This window comes from Melanotaenia boesemani, chromosome 9 (assembly GCF_017639745.1).
Source record: "Melanotaenia boesemani isolate fMelBoe1 chromosome 9, fMelBoe1.pri, whole genome shotgun sequence".
Taxonomy (NCBI): Eukaryota; Metazoa; Chordata; class Actinopteri; order Atheriniformes; family Melanotaeniidae; genus Melanotaenia; species Melanotaenia boesemani.
In genome coordinates, this window is record NC_055690.1 from 15643453 (window position 1) to 15665152 (window position 21700).

A 21700-nucleotide genomic window follows, 5' to 3' on the forward strand; every position below is an offset into this window, starting at 1 on the left:
TTCGGAGGGCATTGTGATTTCTTTACATGACTCAGTCTTTCACATCTAAACACAATCATCATATTTGCATTCCAAACATATGACAAAACCATAACAAATCAAGATCCATCAATAAGAGATAGTGTGATTGTGATGTGTGACAGTGTGATGCAGTTTTTTAGTTTTTTGGGGGGGATGTGGCAAGAGACTGCACTGAATTTGGAACCACTGAAACAATATGAAAAATCAAATATATCATGTAATTTGCAACGAACATCTGCAAAAACTGCACAAGGTTTGCCAGTAGTGCCACCTAGTGGAAAATATAACTCATACCCAATTCCAAATTGAACCTATTTCCAAAGTGAACTTTCAATTGAGAAGAAGCTTATCAATGTTTGATTCCATTACAAGTCTAAAACAAAACCAGAAATCTGGGAACAGTCATAGACTCAGACCTGAATTTCAGCAGTTACATTAAGACAGCTTATTATCAGTGAAATAACATACCAAGGATTAAAGGACTGATGTCTCAGCAGGATTTGGAAAAACGTATCCATGCATTTGTCTTTAGTAGACTATGATTCTGTAACTCTGTCCATACAGGTTTTTACTAAAAAGTTAGCTGCAATTAGTCCACTAAGACCAAGAAAGTGGATCATACAACTCCAGTCCTCAGATCTTTAGACTGGTTTCCTATTTGTTGAAGAATTTACTTCAAAATCCTGCTCTTAGGTTTACAAAGCACTGAATGGTTTAGGGCCTAAATACATTTAGGATTTTCTGGTTCGTCATGAACCAGCCAGATCCCTCAGGTCACGAGGGTCAAGTCTTCTTCCTTCCCAGAGTCAGAACTAAACATGGAGAAAAAGTGTTCTGTTTTTATGCTCCTCACATGTGGAATAAACTCCCAGAAAACTGCAGGTCTTTTGAAACTCTCAGCAGTTTGAAATTAAGATTAAGAACTTTTCTATTTGCCACTACCTTTTATCAAAACAAGGGTTAATTCTTTGTACTGCAGCCTATATTTCTTAGATTTTATCTGATTTTCTTATTTGTTGAATTTCTGTTATTCCTTTTAAGTTAGTTTTTAGGTACTTTTTAAATGTTTCATCTGCATCCTGCTGTTTGTTTTATACTTAACTCACTTTGAATTTCTTTTACATGACATGATTTATACAGATCAACCTGCTTTACCATGCCACATCGCGATCTTTCTTTAGTTTCTTTTTTTTTTTTTTAATTTTTTAATTTTTATTTATTTATTATTTTGAGGAGAAGAATATTTTTGTCATACAGACTTCATGCCTTTGGAATGGCCAGGACTTGGCCCTCTTCACTACTCAATAACCTACATTTACTGTGTAATCAATGGAAATCACATTTTGATGTTTCTCTCTTTGCAGCGTTTTCGTCTCAACATTCACTGTAAAGTTAACCGTTCCTACTTCGTTATTAGTATTTTTACTGAGAAAGGGATCCTGTCTAGCCGGTACAGCTGAAGCCGCAGGGCAGCATCAGCTATCACATGAGATGGGGCTGGTGCTGTGTCACGTGAGGCATAGCTTCTAAAAGATGGCTCCAGCAAGCTCAGAGCAAAACACAATTGGGTGACATACTGTCGCTTATCTGCTGGCACGCATCTGTAAACAACAGAAATGGGGCGAAATGCGTTTAACTCCGCAGTATGTCTTTCATAATATAATACAAACTCATCATGCGTAAGACGACGGAGATTCACCGTTAGCTTAACTAGCTGTCAACTGCTACAAGTGGTGAGAGGTGAGTTATGCATAAACAACACTCATAGTTTCCTGGTAGCTATTGTTCTGTAATTACAGTGGAGTTACCCTTAACGAGGTGAGATCTTAATGTTAGTGACTCACTTAAAAAAATATTTCCGTTTGCTTAAGTTTGATATTGTACCATTAGCATCTTCGTTAAGCTAGCTCCTTAGCTAGTTTTACTTCCCTTAAGGTCTTCCTTCCTTCCAAATATTAACCCCTTCAGCCAACATTTGCCTCTGTTATTGTAATATTTAAGAGATCACTATTTAGATACAATTATATTACATTTACAAATATACATAAAGATTTTATTAAAATAAGCGTTTATTAAATGTCAAAGAGTGCAACGACTAAGTTAATTTAAGACCTGCTGAGATATACAGTTGGCCTTAAACAGCGACTTGTAGTTTGAGAATGTAAAATTACAGTTTACATGAAGTGAAACTTTGAGGCTAATTATATAGGATTCTGCTTGGGTAAAACACATTAATGTCATGTGAGACAAGCTCAAACTTCCCAAACTTAGACATGTCCTTTAACAAGCATCACATCAGTTCTTACAGATTACAGAATTACACTCTTTGTCAGCAACATTCAATTGCTCAATGCAGATTAGCTCTATATTATTAATGTTTAAATTGTTATTGATCTCATGGCCCTAACTTCTATTTAATTATTTTCTTACAGGCCCAAGTAAGGGGGAAGAGGGACTCTTCCCTTGATGACTGTGATGTCTTTCTTCATGGATGTCTGAACATTATTCCCACTAGGAGACAGAAAGGTGAAAGTAGCTGAAAACTGTGCAACACTGAACAAGCATTTGAAGATTCACCATGGATTGGCTGATGCATGCAGTTGAGAGAGACTTGGGGGTTGACCAACGGCAGCAAGGCCCAGGGCCCCGTCCACGAGAGGTCATAGCTCTCGTTCCTGTGCGCTGGGTGTTGGCGCTTAGAGAAAAGAGGGTGATGCGCTGTGCTCGCTTTGAAAGCATCAGTGCGGCAGAAATTTGCACATACCTCCAGTCTTCCCAGGCAAAGTTGCCACCTGGCTGGACACGAGTCTGCATTCAGGGCCTGAGGAAAAGCAGGCTGAGCTACAGACTAGCAAGAGATCCATGCCATCAGCAAATGGAACCACTCTCACAGGATTCCTATGTCAAAACCATGCAGTGTGTGTCACAGCACAATGTCAGGTACTGTGCAGACTTAAACTTGATTGTTAAACAAAGCTATACCTGTCACCAAAGTCAAAACTAGAGCTAATCCAAAGTGAAAATCTCTCTTCATAGATAATCTAACATTAATATGACAATTAACTAATTAAAAGCCCTTACTCTAAAGAATTGTTTAGTGAAAATACCCAACAATTTCCAGTTTTGTTCCCCTGTGTTTGGGATTTGGCACTGTGGTCACATGTTGAACTTTGTATGGTATTTTAATGAAATGGTTACTTGTTTAAAAGAAAAGAAAGAAAGAAACTGTCAGAAAATTGATAGTAGTTCTCTGCAGCATCAGCTCAAATGAACCATGACTTGTTAGCATGTGTTATTTTTTATCTAAATTAACTATATAGATTTGTATTTCTGCCTGGATTTTGATAATGCAGTGTTCTCTAATTTATTGTAAATTCTGTAAATTGAATAATTTTGAATTTTTACTTTGAGAAACAGATTAATATAGATTAACTGTGTTTTTAGGATCAGTCTAAAGTGTACTTGTATCAGAATTATACACAAGTATAAAGTAAATTGTGAACAATCAAAGCATCCCTTGAAAAAAGATGTGTGTGAGATTGTTTAAAATAGGCTTTTCTCTTTTTCTCTTTCAGGAATCTGTGGCGGGAAGCTCATTACAAACTTGTGCAGACATATACAGGAGCCAGTGAGCAGATGCACATTACAGCTGTAGATGCTGTACGTCATGCTCTAGAAAAGCTTTTCCATTCTACGTTTATCTCACCTGACAAAATATCGCCATCTCTCTCTCCAGCCAGAGAGAAGGAGAAAGACAGTTACTTGCCATCTGGTTCATCTTGTTTTTCGAAGTCCCAGTTAGACAATCTGTGTCCTAACATCTTGCCCGCAGAATGCCTGATGGAGACAGCAGAAATGTTGTATGTGATTCAGCCTTATACTCAGTATTCACTTCACAATATTGTCTCCTTCAGCCCTGCCAAGCTTGCTAACAGCCATGCCAAAGTTTTGTTCATCATCTACCAGGTACTAAAAGCTCTGCAGGCATGCCATGCAGCAGGTCTGTCTTGTGGGGAGTTGTCTCTTCAGGACATAGCAGTTGATGAGCAACTCTGCAGCCGTCTCAAACTCAACATTGGCCATTATGAGGACCTGTGCACAAAAGGGGGAGCAGACAGTGACGTTACTGTCAAACAAGAGCCACAATGTGTTCCGCCAAGAGAAATGGCATCTGTGAGCCACGAGAACAAGAGACTTTGCAAAGACTGCTTTGATGAGTTGAAGACACTGGTTCTGGACTGGGTCCATGGACGAGTCAGTAACTTCCATTACTTGATGAAGTTGAACAGATTAGCTGGACGGCGAGAAGGGGACCCTAATTATCACCCGGTGCTGCCTTGGGTTGTGGATTTCACTGTGCCATTTGGAAAATTCCGGGACCTCAGGAGGTCAAAGTTCAGGCTTAATAAGGGAGACAAGCAGCTGGATTTTACATATGAGATGACCAAAGAGGCTTTGGCAGCTGCAGTGGGAAATGGGGTGGGTGGCGTTGGTGTAGGTGGAGACCTCAGTGGCTGTGTAGGTGGTGGAGGTGCTGGACAATCTGAGCACCTTCATGTACCTCATCACATATCTGATGTTCTGTCAGACATTACTTACTATGTCTACAAAGCCCGACAGACACCCAAGTCAGTGTTGTGCAGTCATGTTAGATCCCAGTGGGAGCCCAATGAATACCCAGCCAGTATGGAGCGCATGCAGAGCTGGACCCCAGATGAGTGCATCCCAGAGTTCTACACAGATCCTTCCATTTTCCGCTCAATCCACCCAGACATGCCAGACCTGGATGTGCCTTCTTGGTGCAAATCCTGTGAAGAATTCATTGAGGTCCATCGCCGCCTTCTGGAGAGCAGAGAAGTATCCCAGCATTTGCATCACTGGATAGACCTCACATTTGGCTACAAGCTTTCAGGTAAAGAAGCTATTAAGGCCAAGAATGTGTGCCTGCACCTAGTGGACAACCACACCAGTCTGACTACCTATGGTGTAGTTCAGCTCTTTGACCAGCCCCATCCACCCCGCTTATCTCCTTCCCAGTATGCCCCAGCAGAACCTCCTTTTCTTAGCCTTGCTGCTCTAAATGTGCCTTCTCTACACATCCCTCAAATGGACACTGTAGCTGACACTGTGGATGGGCTGGTGCCAGAGTCCACAGGGTGTGAGTCCAGTGGCTGGACTATGGTAGATAGAGATGAAGAGCTTGAACAGGGTACAGAGGCTCTAGACTCATTAGCATCCACCGGCTCATCCAATTCTGTATCTTGCTCTGTCCCATTGCCTGCAATAAGTTCAGGGAGCGGAAAGATCGTTGGAGAGAACTCTGCAGTTGTCGTGTCTCAGTCTCCAAGTTCATTCCCTGGTGATTTCACAGGTGGCATTGGTCCTGGTTTACGAAGTGCAGTGTTACAAAGAGGGGGGCCAATGAACAAAAGACATGGGGAAAATGCAACTGGTACAAGTGCAGAAGAAATTAAAATCATTCTCCCTGAAGGCTTCAACCCGTTGCAACCTTTAGAAGAGCTGGAGAAGTTGAATAACTTTTTGGCAAAAAGTCTTCATGCTGAAGTATGGCATCCTGCAGCATGTAGTGGCTCAGTGAGGGAGGGCCTGGCGATTGATTCTCGAACCTCTCTTACACAGCTTTACCAAAGAGACATGCAAGCCCTGGGTGTTGTCATCGCTGAGATATTTTACTCCGCTAAACTGAGAGGAGTGAAACCAGACGCCTCTCTCAGGCAGCGTTTCCAAGCTGTCATGAAGCTGTGCTCTGCCAATCTCCGTGATGTTCCACTTTCTTTGCACCATGCTCTTGAGACATTGTTGCTAATAGAGAAACATTCAGGTGTTGCATACAGAGAGGAACCAGATTGCCCAGATCCACTCCTTTTCAAATATGACCCCATTCGCAGCGGTCTTCCTCCTCCAAACCCTCACCAGTTATTGAACTCCATTATTACGCCCTTTCCTTTCCCTTCCTATTTTGCAGCGCTCCATCATTTTATCTTTTCATACCATGCCAAGATGGGTACTGTATGGAGCCTTCAAGGAAGGGATGTTGTCTTTCATCTGTGGCAGCAACTCGAAGCACTGCTGCGGAGTGACATCACTGCAGAGGGTCTGGAGATTCTCTTGCCCTTCATCCTAGCTCTCATGCTTGAAGAGTCCACTGCTGTCTATGCAGCTTGGTACCTTTTTGAGCCCATCTCTCGAGTACTGGGTCCCAGAAATGCAAACAAGTACTTACTAAAGCCACTGATCAGTGTTTATGAAAATCCTCACTGCCTCAGAGGACGTTTCTATCTCTACACTGATTGTTTCATTCTCCAACTGATTATGAGGCTTGGCCTGCAGGCCTTTCTTTCCAGTCTGCTGCCCCATGTCCTGCAGGTCATTACTGGCTTTGAAAGTGGTATCTCAGACACTGGTGGAGAAGCTGGTAAAGGGCTGAGGCCTGGCATGTGTAATCTGGGAGAGGAGGAGGAAGAGGACTTTCGGTATGGCGAAGTGAGACCATCATCTGGGTCTGCTGGAGGCAATATGGGGGGCAGCAGTGGGGCCAGTGGAGGGGTTGGGGTGGTTGGGGACACAGGGCTAGTTGACTACTCCTCTGGCATTAGTCTCAGTGATCAAGTGTTTCTCTCAGAGGCAGAGGACTTTCAGAATGGTTTTTATGTCAACAGTGGAACAGGGATGACTGCTGGGAAGCAGCAGAACCAGAACTCTGCAGCCAAGGATCAAGACCAGGAGTCTTTAAGTGTTGGGAAACTAAGTGACAAAAGCAGCACAAGTGAACTCTCTCTGGGTGATGACTCAATGCGGGATCGAGTCAGTCTGAAATCAGCTGACAGCAGCCAGGACCTGAAACATGCCAGTGAGGGAGAAGAGGGAGGAGAGTTGGAGGAAGAAGAAGTGACTAATGAGAATAAAGAGGGCACAGATGACCCAGGTGTCCTCAACTTTGAGCTCACTGTTTCAGGACGCACAGAAACATCAGCAGCCACAGTTGGAACTTTAGAGGATGAATTTGTGAATGGGATGACACTGGAAGAGACCGTAGGAGGACAGGAGGAAGAGGATGACCATGATCCATTAGAGGAGTCTGAAGAGAAAGAACAAAAGATTCTTTTAGGTGAGTTAATAGTGGAAGCTTGTATGAGGTATTTGAGTTTAGTTAGTGATTTCTAATATTATAGCATGTTTTCTTAAACAGATACAGTCTGCAAAACAGTTCGCTGGCTTTCCGCAAAGCTTGGACCAACAGTGACATCTCGATACGTAGCCAGAAATTTGCTGCGATTGCTCACAAACTGCTACATTGGTATGTAAATTCTCAATATGAAAACCTCAATTGTCCAATTTCATTATCAACTAAAACAACCAATTTTCTTTACGTTTTGTTTTCGGTGTGATGTGTTACTACTTTTGTTTTTCTTAACATTTTATCTTAAAAGGACTTGAAAAGCACCAGTTTGTGGCCCTTCCATCTGAGGAGAGCCGCCTGGAGAGTGTAGGAATGGGTAGTGTCTATGAGAAGAGGCCTGTGGTTGGTGATCACACAGCAGGACCAGTTTTGGATTGTCTCATCTACATAGCTCAACTTTATGGAGAGCCTGTACTCACCTACCAGTACCTGCCTTATATAGGATATCTGGTAAGACAGGAAAAATAGGGCTGCAGAAAACATACACACATGAAAGCTTCACATTTATATTTTTTCAAAGAGAAACTAACATTTGAACAAAATTATGTTTTAAGTTATTTTTTGGTATTAAATATTTCCTTAATAGGCTTGTAATTTTATGCTTGTACATGTTTTCTAGGTGTCTCCACCATCTTCGCAGCGTCTTAACACACGTAAGGAAGCAAGTCTACTTGGAGCAGTTGCACTTACACAGAAGATTATTGTCTTTCTCTCTGATGCTACTCTAATGGACATGCTAATGAAGATCAATCAAGACGTTCTTCTGCCACTTTTAGATCTGCTTACTACCCCCCGAATGGGGTAAGTAACACAAACCTACATGGAGGTACAAAGAAATACGTGGAGGCACCATGCATGACCATCCTTGAGGGTTTAGAAATGCAATTACAGCTTTTAAACAGAAAAGTGAACACAAATGTTGTAGATTATTTCTTTTTTTATTATAATTTTAATGGAGACAAACGAACTCTTACACTCATTAGTATGATTCCTTTTTAGTTTTGTGTGTTTAAAATAGAGTATAATGAATAAAATCTGCATTTTAAGTGTGTCAGTCATCTTCTGTTTGAATTTATCCAATCTGTTATTACATGTAGATTCCCCAGTGGTGTGCAAACACGCACTGCTGTCTGTCTTAAGACGCTCAGCCTAATGGCTCTCATCTGTCTGCGCATCGGGAGGGAGATGGTGCAGCAGCATATGGCTGATACTCTGCGTCGGTTCTTTGCTGTTTTTTCCCTGCTGCATTCTTTGCAGCCCCAGGTATGTAGGCATACTGACACACTCCAGACCACATCTTTCTAACCGTTCTAACTCTTATCCTGATCTTAACCCCAACACTGAAATGCCTAACCAGGATGTAGCTCTTATGTTATCAGACAGCTGTTTTAAAGCCCCACAGTCAGCAAAAAAAAAAAAAAAAAATGTTAGTACAAGATTAAATTAAAAAAGGCTGATCCAATCACAAGTGGACCATGCTATATACCGTTGTGAGGACACATTCAGATCTGATTTGTCAGGCTAGATTTGAGGAGGTTCTGAACACTTTTTTCTACTTTTGCTTTGCAGTCTTAACAGAATCTGTCCACCAGACTCATCACATGTATGTGATTCCAAAAGCAGTGAAGATGCCACTAGAATATTTCTCCTGGTTTCTAGAAAGAATTCTTCTTGAAAAAAGAGAAGCCTCAATTTAGACACATCCACTAGCAAATTTGAAGTAATGCAACAGTAATCCTAGTCAATATACTGTAGAGCAGGGGTGCCCAAAGTCGGTCCTAGAGGGCTGCTGTCCTGCAGATTTTCCAATGTTTCCTGCTTCAACACACCTGACTAAATTAAAATAGATCCAACAGCCTATTAAGTTTTGCACAATGACTCATCAATTTGAGTCAGGTGGTTTTTGGAGCAGGGGCACATCAAAAACCTGCAGGATTGTGGCCCTTGAGGGACCAGAGCTGGACACTCCTGCTGTAGAGATAGAGAGAGAAAAAAACATTTTGCACATGCACTGGATTAATGGGACCCAAAAATTGTGCGGTGGCATGCATTATAAAAACCAGGTTTGAACACACATATTTAAAGATGTCCACTTGTGATTAAATCAATCAGGATGTATGTTTGGAACCAAATTTAAGCACCTGTGATGTGTAGAAACAAAGAATATATGGATAAAAATGATAGTAGGATAAAAATGTGGAGTAGCAACTGTCTAACAAAGAGAAGGTAAAAGAAAGTCCATTATGTTGAAGAATAGTTGAGCAGTTGCATTTTTTATTTTGAAATGAATAAATTCAGAAATAAATACACAAATATTATCTGTCTTGCTTTAAAATATAGCTGGATCATGCCCCTCTCAGAGCTGTGGGAGATGTAACAGTTGTGGACGTCAGAACACCTGAAGAGTCGAATGTAACGTATGAGATCGGGGTCTTGGAAGAGTTGCAGACTGTATTTAACCCTGAGATGGCCCATGCCTCCTACATCCCTTTCTACTGTCTCATAGGTTGTAAATTCATTATTATTTGTAAAGCAAAATAGTTACTCCAGCAGGAATCGGTATATAATTGTATACTCTAGCTGAAAGTAAGATCATTGTTATTGGGATGTTCACAGGTGACACAGCCATTCGGAAAGTGGTTCCCAATCACGAACTGGTTTGGCAGTTGGCTCAGTCTTACCATCAGAGTGTGAGTCAGGGGAGCACGAAGGCTAACCTCACCTCAGCATCCAGGATGGAGCCCCCAACATCTGCTGGTTTTGGCAGACATGTGGCTTGTAGCCCATTTCCTGCTCCTTCAGGTAGCTCCACTCCACAAGGAGACTCCCTTCTTGAGTCAGGCACATTCGGAAGCCACCTGGTTGGAAACCGTATTCAAGTTACCCGTGACACTGACTATGCTGGCAACTCTAACCATGGTTTGACAAGCTCTTGGGGACGCTCTAGCCATGCCACTCCAATTATCACCACTGCCTCAACCTTCACCACTCCATCCACAGGTGCAAGCTCTTTCTCCTGGGTGACTGGCCCCTCTCCAGAGGACAGTGCCCTAAAGCAAGAACTCCCTCGAAGTAGCCGGTCACTTCAAGGCAACTGGCTTGCCTACTGGCAGTATGAGATTGGTCTCAATCAACAAGATTCACATTTCCACTTTCACCAGATCAGACTGCAGAGTTTCTTGGGTCATTCAGGCACCACAAAATGTTTGTCACCGCTGGCAGGAGAGGATTATTTCCTTTCTGGTAGTAAAGACAAGACTGTGAAGCTTTGGCCCCTCTATAACCATGGGGATGGGACACAGGAGGTGGAGCCCAGGCTGACGTATAGTGAACATCGAAAGTCCGTCTTCTATGTGGGACAACTTGAGACGTCACAGGAGGTAGTGAGCTGTGACGGTACAGTACACCTGTGGGACCAGTATACAGGTATAGCAGATCGAGGGCAGAACATTTATATCATAATTGTACTTGCATATCTGGAGATTTCAGTTTTGCTTGCGTACTTGGGCATGTAATTATATTTTTATATTTTCCTTAGGCAAGCACATCCGCTTGTATGAAGCAGTGGATGGAAAGAATCCCATTACAGCCGTCACCACCATGCCAGCTCCACACTGCAGCGTTGTGTTTGGCAGTGCAGATTCTGTTCTCCGCTTCATTGATCCTCGCAAACCTGGATTGCAGGTAGCAGTTTCACTTTGCAAGCTCATTCTCTTGAGACGTAAACCATTTACCACCCACCATCTATAAATCATTACTGTCATAAAAAAAGGGTAGCACTTTCTACACTTCTTAAAGGCTGAGTTATTTCAGACTTGAAAGTGACAAGTCTTCCCCTGTGTCCCCAGCATGAATTTCGTCTGGCATACAACAATGTGAGCGCTGGGCTTATCCGTTACCTGGCAGTGAGCCCCTCAGGACGCACAGTAGCTGCAGGTTTCTCATCTGGATTCATTGTTCTGCTAGATGCACGGACAGGACTTGTGCTGAAGGGCTGGCCAGCTCATGAAGGAGATATCCTTCAGATGAAGGTAGAGTCTGCATAGTTTTCTTAAGCAAGAACTTTCTGTCACTAATCAGTTGAGATAGATTAATATGTTGTTGTTTTTTTTGTAATTATTGCCCTGTGAAGGACACTTCATGAAGTTGACGTTCAATTTAATAGATTAGATATAATAAAAAGTACTTTACTTTCACTTGTTCATTACATAGCTATTACATTATTATTCTTATTATATTTAAAACTATATTGAAGTTGAAGATGGCAGAGAAAAGCCAGTACAGGGGAGAGAGAGAGAAGGTAGGATATGCAGCATAAAGCCAGGGCTCGAACCAGTGAGTGTTGGCACTATATCACCTGTTGTGTCCCAATAATTCACACTTGAAATGTAACCGTGGCAGCAAAAAATATATGACGCTGTGTAAAATGTTAATAAAAACCAAAAAAAGTTTGCAAATCTCATAAACCAGTATTTTATTCATAAAGGAAGATTTTGCTATCTCAATAAAAATATTGGATCACTCTGAGAAGGATTAAAACAGGTCAGTAACATGACTGGGATACAGCAGAAAAATTCACATTAAATCTAATATCAGTATCAGAATATCTCTCTATATATCTATATCTATATATCTAATCCCAACTTATTTGTAGTTTGATTCGCACAGGTAGGGTGCATACATCCTAATCACTCACTTGTTAAGTGTGTATATATATATATATATATATATATATATATATATATATATATATATATATATATATATATATATATATATATATATATATATATGTATATGTATATATATATATATATATATATATATATATATGTATATGTATATATATATATATATGTATGTATTTAAAAGAGTCTCCAGCTTGAAATATACAGATCATAATAATCTGGTTTATTAAATGCATATGTAAATAACATTTTTTTTTATGGGGAAAAATTAAGCCAATAAAGAATTGGATAAAATGTTTGACAGTAAACATCTTTCTTTTTGAGCAGCTATAGCAGCACTACAATGGGGAGTTATAAAATGGCCCCTTTTCCTACATCATTTTGGTGATTATCATTTAAGGTTTTCACATGTGGCATTAAAACATTCCAAACAGATAAACACAATAAGTTTTTACAGTCTTTTTTTATATTCATGTACCTCAAAAGAAAACTAGTGGCTGTTAAAAGTGTGTTTTTCATGTAGAAAATAAACTATTATAACTTGAACCCTTGTTACACCAAGTATGAGTAGTCAGTGTTTCACAATACAGAGGTGACATACGGAGCTCATTAACAGTCAGGTTGTTTGTGGACCGAGGGGACATCAGCAAGTATATGACATAAACTGGCGTTTCACTTAATGTGTAGGTCAGACTTTGTATTCTTTCATTTTATCTTATTGGAAAGCACCAGGCCTAGTTTCTCTTTACTGTATTATTTCTGCAACAAAACAAATTTTAAAAATTGATTGGTTTATCATCAGATACCACAAGCATACATGTAGCTACTGTTAGAAAATACTATTCTCTGCTTATGTGTTGTTCATTTACTTGTTCAAACATGCAAATTATCTTTTGTTTTGCGAGATGGGAGAGTAAAATGAGAATATTTACTGTCCTGTTTTGTGAATTTGTAAAACAAGAACTAGCCAAATATGGTGTGTAGAAAATCATTCAGGTCAACAGTGGAAACTTTAGAGGATCGTATCCCACATTCTGCTCATCAGCCAGATATTTGCCAGTCATCTCAATGTTAAGTTAGTTTATTAAATGCAGCCAGTTTGCTGTTATCGAAAAGAGAGAATTAGAGCTGTTTGTGCATTTAGCCTGTAATTCAAAATAATTTTTTTCTAGTCGTGTGATAAATATTTGAGAAGAAAATAAACCAAGTGTTTTTTATTTTGATTTCCTCAGTGTGGGGATGTAGAGATGGTGAAAGTTGTACCCAGCAAATCTGCTGTCAACAGAGCGCAAACTTTATTTAACCCCAAATTAGGTCAAGGATTGTGTCTCTAGTTTTAAAGGCACAAGTTCAGGCAAATATGAACACCGGTTACTCATTAGAAAGACCACTTTGATTCTCACAGGCACGGTGGTGTTACTTGTGTTTTCATTTTTAACAGAGAAATTAAGAACTACAAAATGACTATTTACAACATTACACTAGAGCTGTTGGCTGAGTTATACCAGAATACAGTACTTCTTTTTTCACTTTTAGAAGTAACCACTAAACCATTTTAATTTTATTGAATATCATTTCATGGAATTACATATTTGCTGTACAGTAACAAATTGTTAATTTAAATAAATCAATAAAAACAAAACAAACAAAAAAAAACATGAGCAAACGGTCAGAGGTAAACTAGTCCATGTAAAGTCATTAGTTAGGCTGCTGGGTGGGCAGGTGTGACTGCCTGTTATGACTCTTATTACTGCAGAGCTAAAGAAGGCTCTGACTCTACTCTCTGTTGTTTAATCACCATGTGATGTAAAATGTGTGCAGGGTTCATTATCTTGAACAATTTGTGCAACTTACTTTTGTACAAAATCAGCTCCCACAGCTTGAGAGTCATCCCCAGCAGAAAGCCAGTTTGTTCAGTTCTTTACGTTACTGACTGTCTTGCTGCTGGCCCAACAGGTGACTGCAAAGCAGATTGTACTCTCCACCACAGATTTGACATGCAACAATATGCTGCAGACTTTAAAGGACCTAAGTTTCCTCAATTAGAGTCTGCTCTGTCCATTCTTTTAGATAAAACTCCACCACCTCCACCTTTTCTGTCAGGATGGAAGAAAAGGTGGTTCAATGTATTCCTATTCATCCTATTATTAAGTAATAACTTCTACTATCTTCATTTCAGTTATCGTTATTTCATAATCTAATTTTAGTTTAAAAAAAAAGTATTTTACAGTCTAGAAATGATGTTGAAAAACTTTAACATGGTCATTGTTTTCTTAGTTTACTGCATGTAGTGACTTTGTTTCTTTTTCTGTTTTTCAGGCTGCAGAGGGAAACCTGGTGATCAGCTCCTCCACTGACTACACGCTGACTGTGTGGAAAGATCTTGAAAACAAGCCTCTTCGCCAGTACAAGTCACAGTCTGATCACATCCATGCCTTTGACCTTTACGGTTCGCAGATTGTAACGGGAACAGTGGCTAACAAAATAGGGGTGTACTCTATGGCTGATATTTCCCTGAGCCCTGTTAGCAGCACAAAACTGAGCTCAGAGAATTTCCGCGGCACTCTGACCAGCCTCGCAGTCCTACCCACTAAAAGGCTTCTGCTGCTGGGCTCTGAGAACGGCGCCATTAGGTTATTAGCTTGAATCAATAGCTCCCAGCCGCACTAAACACTCTTTCAACTGACCTTGTGTCTTACCCATGAAGACATCAGTGTCTGAGCTCTCTCTGTCCTCTATGTGCTTACGGACAAATGTAGTGGTAGAACAGGTTGTCAGTTCATTTAAATTCTTCTCTCATTTTTTTTTTTTTAATGAGGCAGCACACGTTGAGGCATTGTATAATTTTTCATGTACACTGAAAATAAATTCCTAAGCCTATAGATGTATAGTTTATAATAGGAAACTATCACTTGACTAGGTCATTCATTGTTCAGACAAGGTCAGTTATTAAATTGGAAGACATGCTCAGGAAGGTTTTATGTAGTGTTTACACTTTTCCAAATAGATGTATAAAAAAACAAAAATACATTGACCTCACCTTCAATTTTCCTTAATAATTACATGCCAATCTAAATGCACTAATTAATCTATGCAGTATTTGTAGATCAAATAATTTCTGTTACTGTTACTCAATGCTACATGAGACTTATTTCACAGTAGTTTATGTATACATCATGAACAATAAACGTACACTTGCTGTTGTAGTGACAGTGTCAGTGTGCCTACTCTTGGAGGAAACGCCTCAGTTGTCATCCCAAACAAATTAGTCACAGATGCACGGCCTTTAATCTACTGCACAAGTATGGCCTGAAATTGTACCATTTAAATTCTCACTCACATTTTAATTACTGAATGTTCTTAATCCTCTAATAAATTACTTGAAGTTGCTTTGGGATTTTATAAACCATATATTCTTGCTTTAGCCCTGTAGCAACATGATCACAGCGGATGCTGCTTTGACTGGACGTGCCAGTTGTTGAACTCACCACTTCTTAATTTCAGACTCCAAAAAGCTAATGTAGAAACAGTCAATGCCAAGATGAACAGCTTTTGTATTTTAACCTTTATATGTAACTGCATACACACATGCTGAGAAAATGTCTACCAACAATATTAATCAATAAATATTTGTAAAAGTTGCTTCTTTTTGTGTAATGCAAATGAATATTGAACAGTTTTTAAAGTGCTATAGCATCAAACTATCAATGATCTGCTCATTAAATGACTAAATGTTAAATGACAATTTGACCAATTTTCTAATTTCTTGCTGAAAATTCATAATGCTCCGATAATGAGTGCTACACCTTTTAAAGTTTTGTGCTTTTTGTAAACCTGAAGCGAGGGTAAGAGCCTCAGTTGATCAACATTTTAAGAAAAGTCAGTGAAAACATTTATTTATTAACTTGTTGAATAAAAGTTGCCTCCATGTTGTGTTCTAGTTGTTTTATGTGATTCATCTGGACTCACTAACTTCTAGTCTTGCTTTCCAATCATGGCTGAATCACCTGGGCTCAGATTGGACAAAGTCCCCTTTGTGTTTGCAGATGTCATGTGTTCTAAGTTTTGCTTGGTGATGAAATTGTGAGAAACTTTTCTTTCTCAAGGAATTTGTAAGTATTATCAGTCAAAAAGTATTTGGGTGTTACCACCTTGTTAGGGTGATATGTCAATTTTTTTTTTTTTTTTGGGGGGGGGGGGGGGGGGGGGGGGGGGGGGGGGGATTTGGGAGTGTGCTTTTCTGACATCAAATATCTCAGTCTGTAGTCATAAAGTTGTAATCAGCCATTTATATTTGCACACTTTTGCAGTTAAGTAGTCATGTTTCTTGTCACTGATTAAGTTTTGTCACAGTATCACCTGCCCACTGACATGCGAAATATCTGTATGTGTCAAGCTTCAGTATTTAACCCTGGAAGAGTCAGAGTAGCTACATTTACAAACCAATGCTGGCTTTAAACAAGGCGCTAATCAATGTAAGTTGATATTTAACAGATTGCTGAGCAACTGCCAATCTCTTCCTCTCAGGTTTTCAGCCATTCACAGTAGTGAAGTTTCTCCTTTTTTGGACAAGCAAGCTAATTTTTTTTCTAATTCAGATATAAGGTAAGACCAAATATATTTTGATTTGTTTCTAAGAATTCTGGTGTGTGATTGAATAAATTTAAGAATGAAAATAATACTAATTATTGGAATTTTTTTTATTTGTTTTATTTTTATTTATCTTTGTTTAAGGTCTGCTAAGGAGGGAAGGGTGCTACAATAGTTATTAACGTTCCTTTTTAATTAAATTTGGACATGGTGGTTTGTAAAGAAATGTCCACAGACATTTTGTCTGCCAAAATATGTTTGTTCTCTTCCATAAAATGTAAAGACTAACAGTGTTGCTGGGCTACACTGGTATTTACTTCAGCTTTGAAAATGGCTGAAAGTACCTTTTGTTGTTAAATAGTGTAAGTCCTTGTGTATGAGCTGTATTACCATTTTTGTGTTTCATGTTTCAGGCAAATTTCAAGATGATCCTTTAAAAGAGATCTCTTAGGGAAAGTGTATTAAACCTGAAATAAATTATGCACAGGTGATAATTTAATGTTATATGACTTATTTGTTTTACTTGAAACCACTAACTGGAGAAGTGAACATGCAGAGTTTTAGGGATGTTGGGATATTGATTATTACGCAATATGCTACAATGGCTTCAACAAGAAACAAATGTTAATTACTTTAGCAAAACAATCAGAATTCATGATCTTCTATTCAGTGTATTTTTTTTTTCTATAACAGTTACATTATAAGGACATGGACCTCTGCCTGACACTCCTGTTGATCTGTCTCTGCAGCCAAGGAACCACTGTAAACCACTAAAATTACCTTCATATCACTTACAGTTGCACAGGATAACTTTCATCTGTGCTGATTACATAATACCTTTTAGACTGTTATTCTCTACTTTCTTGGTCTTCTAACAGAATGCTGAGGTGGCAGAAGATCAGTCCATCCCTCTGGTGCCTCTTATTCCTCTGATTCCCAGTCACCCCAAAGATGTAAGAGGCAAAAAAGAATAGATTTTTTTTTTACCAACACATTGTGATTTTCTTCAGGTTACAAACATTTTTTGCTATTCTTGCTAACAGAATGAGACGGCAAATCCTGCAAATACCACAGAATCAAGCAACCAACCAGCAACCATTGCAACCACAACAGATGAAGAAGAAGAAGAAGATGATTGTCAGTTGATTGGAAGGAACCCAGAGTCCTTACAGGCTATCACTGCTGCCATCCAAAAGCTGGGTGTGCAGTTGCTGCAGAATCTGGAGATAACGCCTGAGCAGCCAAATCTTATTTTATCTCCCCTAAGCATATCCCTTGCCCTGTCTCAACTGGCTTTAGGTATGCAGGCTCTACTGTTGTATTTGCTTTACAGACTGTTTATAATGCATGTATTTACTACATTTGATGAATTGTGTCTCTGACTTGCAATACTTTAGAAAGACTACTCTGTCCTCTTCCTATCATTGCTCATTTTCTTCTAATTTTAAACAGGTGCAAAAAATGAGACAGAGGAGCTGCTGATGCACCATCTCCATGAAAACACTGTTCCCTGCTACCATCAGTCTTTGCATAATGTTTTAAAGCAGCTTAAAAACAATGACGTCCAAATTGCCACACGCATCTTTCTACGCCAAGGTTGCTTCCCAAGATACACATGCCATATGTTCAAATCATATGTAACTAAACTAAACTGTGTAGTTCCTCCTTGATGCCATATTACTCTGTTTCCTGTTGGTAATGGTACCAGCTGAACAGGCTTTGTGTTTATGCGTTTTAGGGTTTGAGGCAAAGCAAGAGTTTGTAAGTGAATCCCAGCGCTTATATGACTCAGAACCTGCAATTGTAGAGAGCCTGCAGCAGATAAACAACTGGGTAGAGAATGCAACACAAGGAAAGATGACAGACTTCCTGTCTGCCTTACCACCCAATCTGCTCCTCATGCTCATTAATGCAGTTCATTTTAAAGGTGACTATAAAGTGAAATATGATCATTCATATTCATATGGATCTGTTTCAGAATCAGTATGTGCTTACTGAGAGATTATTTTTGCTGAAAGGATGTGAGATAATTGGTAAAAAAAAAAAGAAAATAATTTTTCTGAGGTGCTATTTGCTTGAATTATGCTGTTGAGTACATCTGAGACCCTGTGTCCATGTGCCACACAGGAGAATGGCAAGCTCAGTTTGATCCACGCTTTACTTCCAGAGGTGTGTTCTACCTTGATGACATGCACATGGTGGATGTTGAAGTGATGGAAGATGCCAAACATCCCCTGAGTTTATTTATTGATAATGAACTGGAGGCTCAGGTAAGATACAGTAGGGTATGTCCTTAACAATTTAACTATTTTTCTTTTTTCCTAACTAAAACTTTTGATTTCACTTTCTCTTCTTTCAGATTGAAGGATTCAGTTATTTAATTAAAGTTCTTACATTTTGATTAATTTTGTTTAACTGTTGATTAGTTTGATTTAAAGTATCATATTTTGAGTTGTAGATATTTCAGTTGTTTTGCTGTGAATTCATTTTACGGCCACAGGTGACTTTGGACTGTGCTTATGTGGATCTAGTTTTTAATTTGGCCATGAAGATTTTTTACATTATTTATATAATATATTGTGTAATTTATAGGAACCATGTTTTTCTATTTGGCACACATTTGTTTAAAAAAGAAAACCCATATTACTCAAAAATAGTTTGACCCAGTATTAGGTGCTTGAACCTGAAAATCTCCCAAAACTATCAGATTCTTGTAGATGTAGCCTGTTTAAATTACGTGATAAATTACTTTAGGAAAATAAATTGAGAAGGATTTGACATGGAACAGCCTGTTGGAAAAAGGTAGCACATATTTTAAACTTGTCCTTAAGTTTCTGAAATATCAGTTTTAATGCAGCCAGTGTCTTTTTGCCTGTGCAGATAGCAAGGTTTCCCTTCATGAAGATGATGAGTTTATTGGTGATCATGCCTCTATCTGGCCAAGTGAATGTGTCTTCACTTTCTGCAAAGCTGAATATCTCTGACTTGTACGAACGTCTGCCCAAAGAAAGAGCCGTTCAAGTTAAAGTTCCCAAATTCAAACTGGAGTATTCTCAAGAGTTACAAGATGTTCTTACCAAATTTGGTAAGACCCTTTTTTATTTTAGTTTGCACACAGACAGATTTTTGTTTTTCTTGATTAATATTTTGGACACATTTCAAAGGTAAAAATTTTTTTACATCATAAACTAACCCTGTCCTCTTTGTTTTGTGTTAGGTCTTGGAGAAATGTTCCTGAATCCCAACTTGGCTGAGATTGCAGATGGCCCCCTGCTGGTGTCCAGCGTGATGCACAAGTCCAGCATGGAGATAAACGAGGAGGGAGCAGAGGCTGCTGCAGCTACCACTGTGGTCATCTCAAGAGCATCTAATCCTATTTTCCATCTCAGTCAACCTTTCTTCTTTGTTCTTTTGGATGATGTAACTCAAGTACCGATCTTCATGGGGGTCATCAACAATCCCAATCCTGGAGCCCCAATCCTGCAAAGAGGAGAATTTGGAAACAAAGATAAAGTTATGTTCCCAATCGACAAGGATCACATGGGATCATTTGGAAGTCCTCCAAAGTAGGAACTTAAAAACCTGTACAGCTCATCCTGGGAAACGCAGATTAATACATTTATTATTGTACAGACCAATTTTAATTTAGCTGGATTAAAATATTAGTCAAGACTGGCTTCATTTGTTTCTTTCTTTACAAAACGAATACAGCGAAGAGTTTCTCATTCACTTTTAAATTACAACATCCCAATAAAATCATTTTTCTGCATGTGGTGACCAAGAAATTTAACAAAAGGATCATAAGTAAATTCACAAAAAGGTTCCATTATAGTAGTTTAATTTCATTATTGATGCATTTTCCAAAATACCAATGTGTAAAGCCAATATAAATCTGATATAATGTTTTTACTGCATAAGTGTGTATGTTCCTGAGTTTTGTAATTTGTTATCCAGTGTGGGTGAATAAATTTAATTTGTCTAAATAGCATTACTGTTGTTTTATTGCCACTGAAGCAATAAAAGCTTGTAGTTAAATGGATGTATTTTAGAAATTGGGAAAAGACTAAGTGAGGTGGGGTGGCAGCATTTAAGATGGTAACTTGTGGTCTGTTTAACGAGTCTGCTCTGGGCCCACAGGTGGATGAGGGAACAGGCTGATGTGTCAGAAAGCCACTGTACTCCTGGTATAGATTTGCTGTACTAGATTTGTAAAGCCACAGAATAAACAGAGAGATGCATAAAATAATCTTAAATATTCACAACAACAACAAAAAGATGTAAAACAATTAGATTTTATAAAAATGCACATTTGTTTATTGAGGTTATAGCAACACCCAAAAGTGAAAGGTGTTAATTAAAGATATTAAGAAAATGTTTAAGTTGCATGTTATGCAAATGAAATCTAACTTTTAATGACAAAAGTAGGTCTCTCTATGAGATAGTATCTCAACTGGCCTGGGAACACCTTTGGACTAGCTGGAAAAAATGGCTGGGAAAGGGAAGTCTGGGCTTCCCTGCTTAGACTGCTGCCCCCGTGGCCCGACCCTGGATAAGGGGGAGGAAATGGATGGATGGGTCTCTATGAGGAAACTGATTAAAATGTGTTGCAGATAGCTTGCAGACTTTGGTTTTAATATAGAAATTACCTTCCAGGAACAGCCTTCAGAAAGTGTGTTTACTACCTCCGTTCTGTGTTAAATCCTCTACCAAACCAGCACATTTATATTATATATTATATTGAAGATCCTTCACACCCTCTACACAACGCCGTGACGAAACAACAGAGTGTGTTCAGTGGGAGGCTTGTTCAAGTCCGATGCAAGACAGAGAGATACAGAAGATCCTTCCTTCCAGCAGCTATCAGGCTGAAGAACAAAGCCCTTAATTAATTAATGTTATTGTTTTACTAAAAAATTACTACTACTACAATATTGAATTTCCCTTTGGGATTAATAAAGTATTTTTCATTCATTCATTCATTCATTGATCACTTGGAGTGTTTGTCCTTATATTTTTCTGCCAACGCTCATATATTTTTATGATATGACAATGGTGTAGCTGCCAGATATGAAAATATTTCCGCACCTAAATTGGCAATAAACAAATAAATGGGCTTTTAAAAATGGTTTTAAAAACTAATAGATCTTATGATTTCCTATGAGGCTCCTTTGTGGCCTTTAACCCTCCAGAGTCATTGAGT

General features: G+C 39.0%; 2 protein-coding genes across 2 annotated transcripts; both read left to right on the top strand.

Moving 5' to 3' along the window:
* Positions 1–1406: 1406 nt before the first annotated feature.
* wdr81 (WD repeat domain 81) lies at positions 1407–15840 on the top strand. Its single transcript, XM_041994634.1, has 12 exons — positions 1407–1761; positions 2454–2961; positions 3597–7150; positions 7232–7339; positions 7473–7672; positions 7842–8023; positions 8320–8485; positions 9563–9728; positions 9839–10648; positions 10761–10906; positions 11071–11253; positions 14230–15840. The coding sequence occupies exons 2-12, from the start codon at positions 2600–2602 to the stop codon at positions 14554–14556; spliced, it is 6204 nt and encodes a 2067-aa protein (XP_041850568.1). The 5' UTR covers positions 1407–1761; positions 2454–2599; the 3' UTR covers positions 14557–15840.
* A 501-nt stretch (positions 15841–16341) lies between these two features.
* On the top strand, positions 16342–20483 carry serpinf2b (serpin peptidase inhibitor, clade F (alpha-2 antiplasmin, pigment epithelium derived factor), member 2b). Its single transcript, XM_041994625.1, has 9 exons — positions 16342–16515; positions 17194–17262; positions 17379–17453; positions 17544–17799; positions 17953–18096; positions 18239–18427; positions 18628–18770; positions 19381–19585; positions 19718–20483. The coding sequence occupies exons 2-9, from the start codon at positions 17209–17211 to the stop codon at positions 20068–20070; spliced, it is 1419 nt and encodes a 472-aa protein (XP_041850559.1). The 5' UTR covers positions 16342–16515; positions 17194–17208; the 3' UTR covers positions 20071–20483.
* Positions 20484–21700: the final 1217 nt, after the last annotated feature.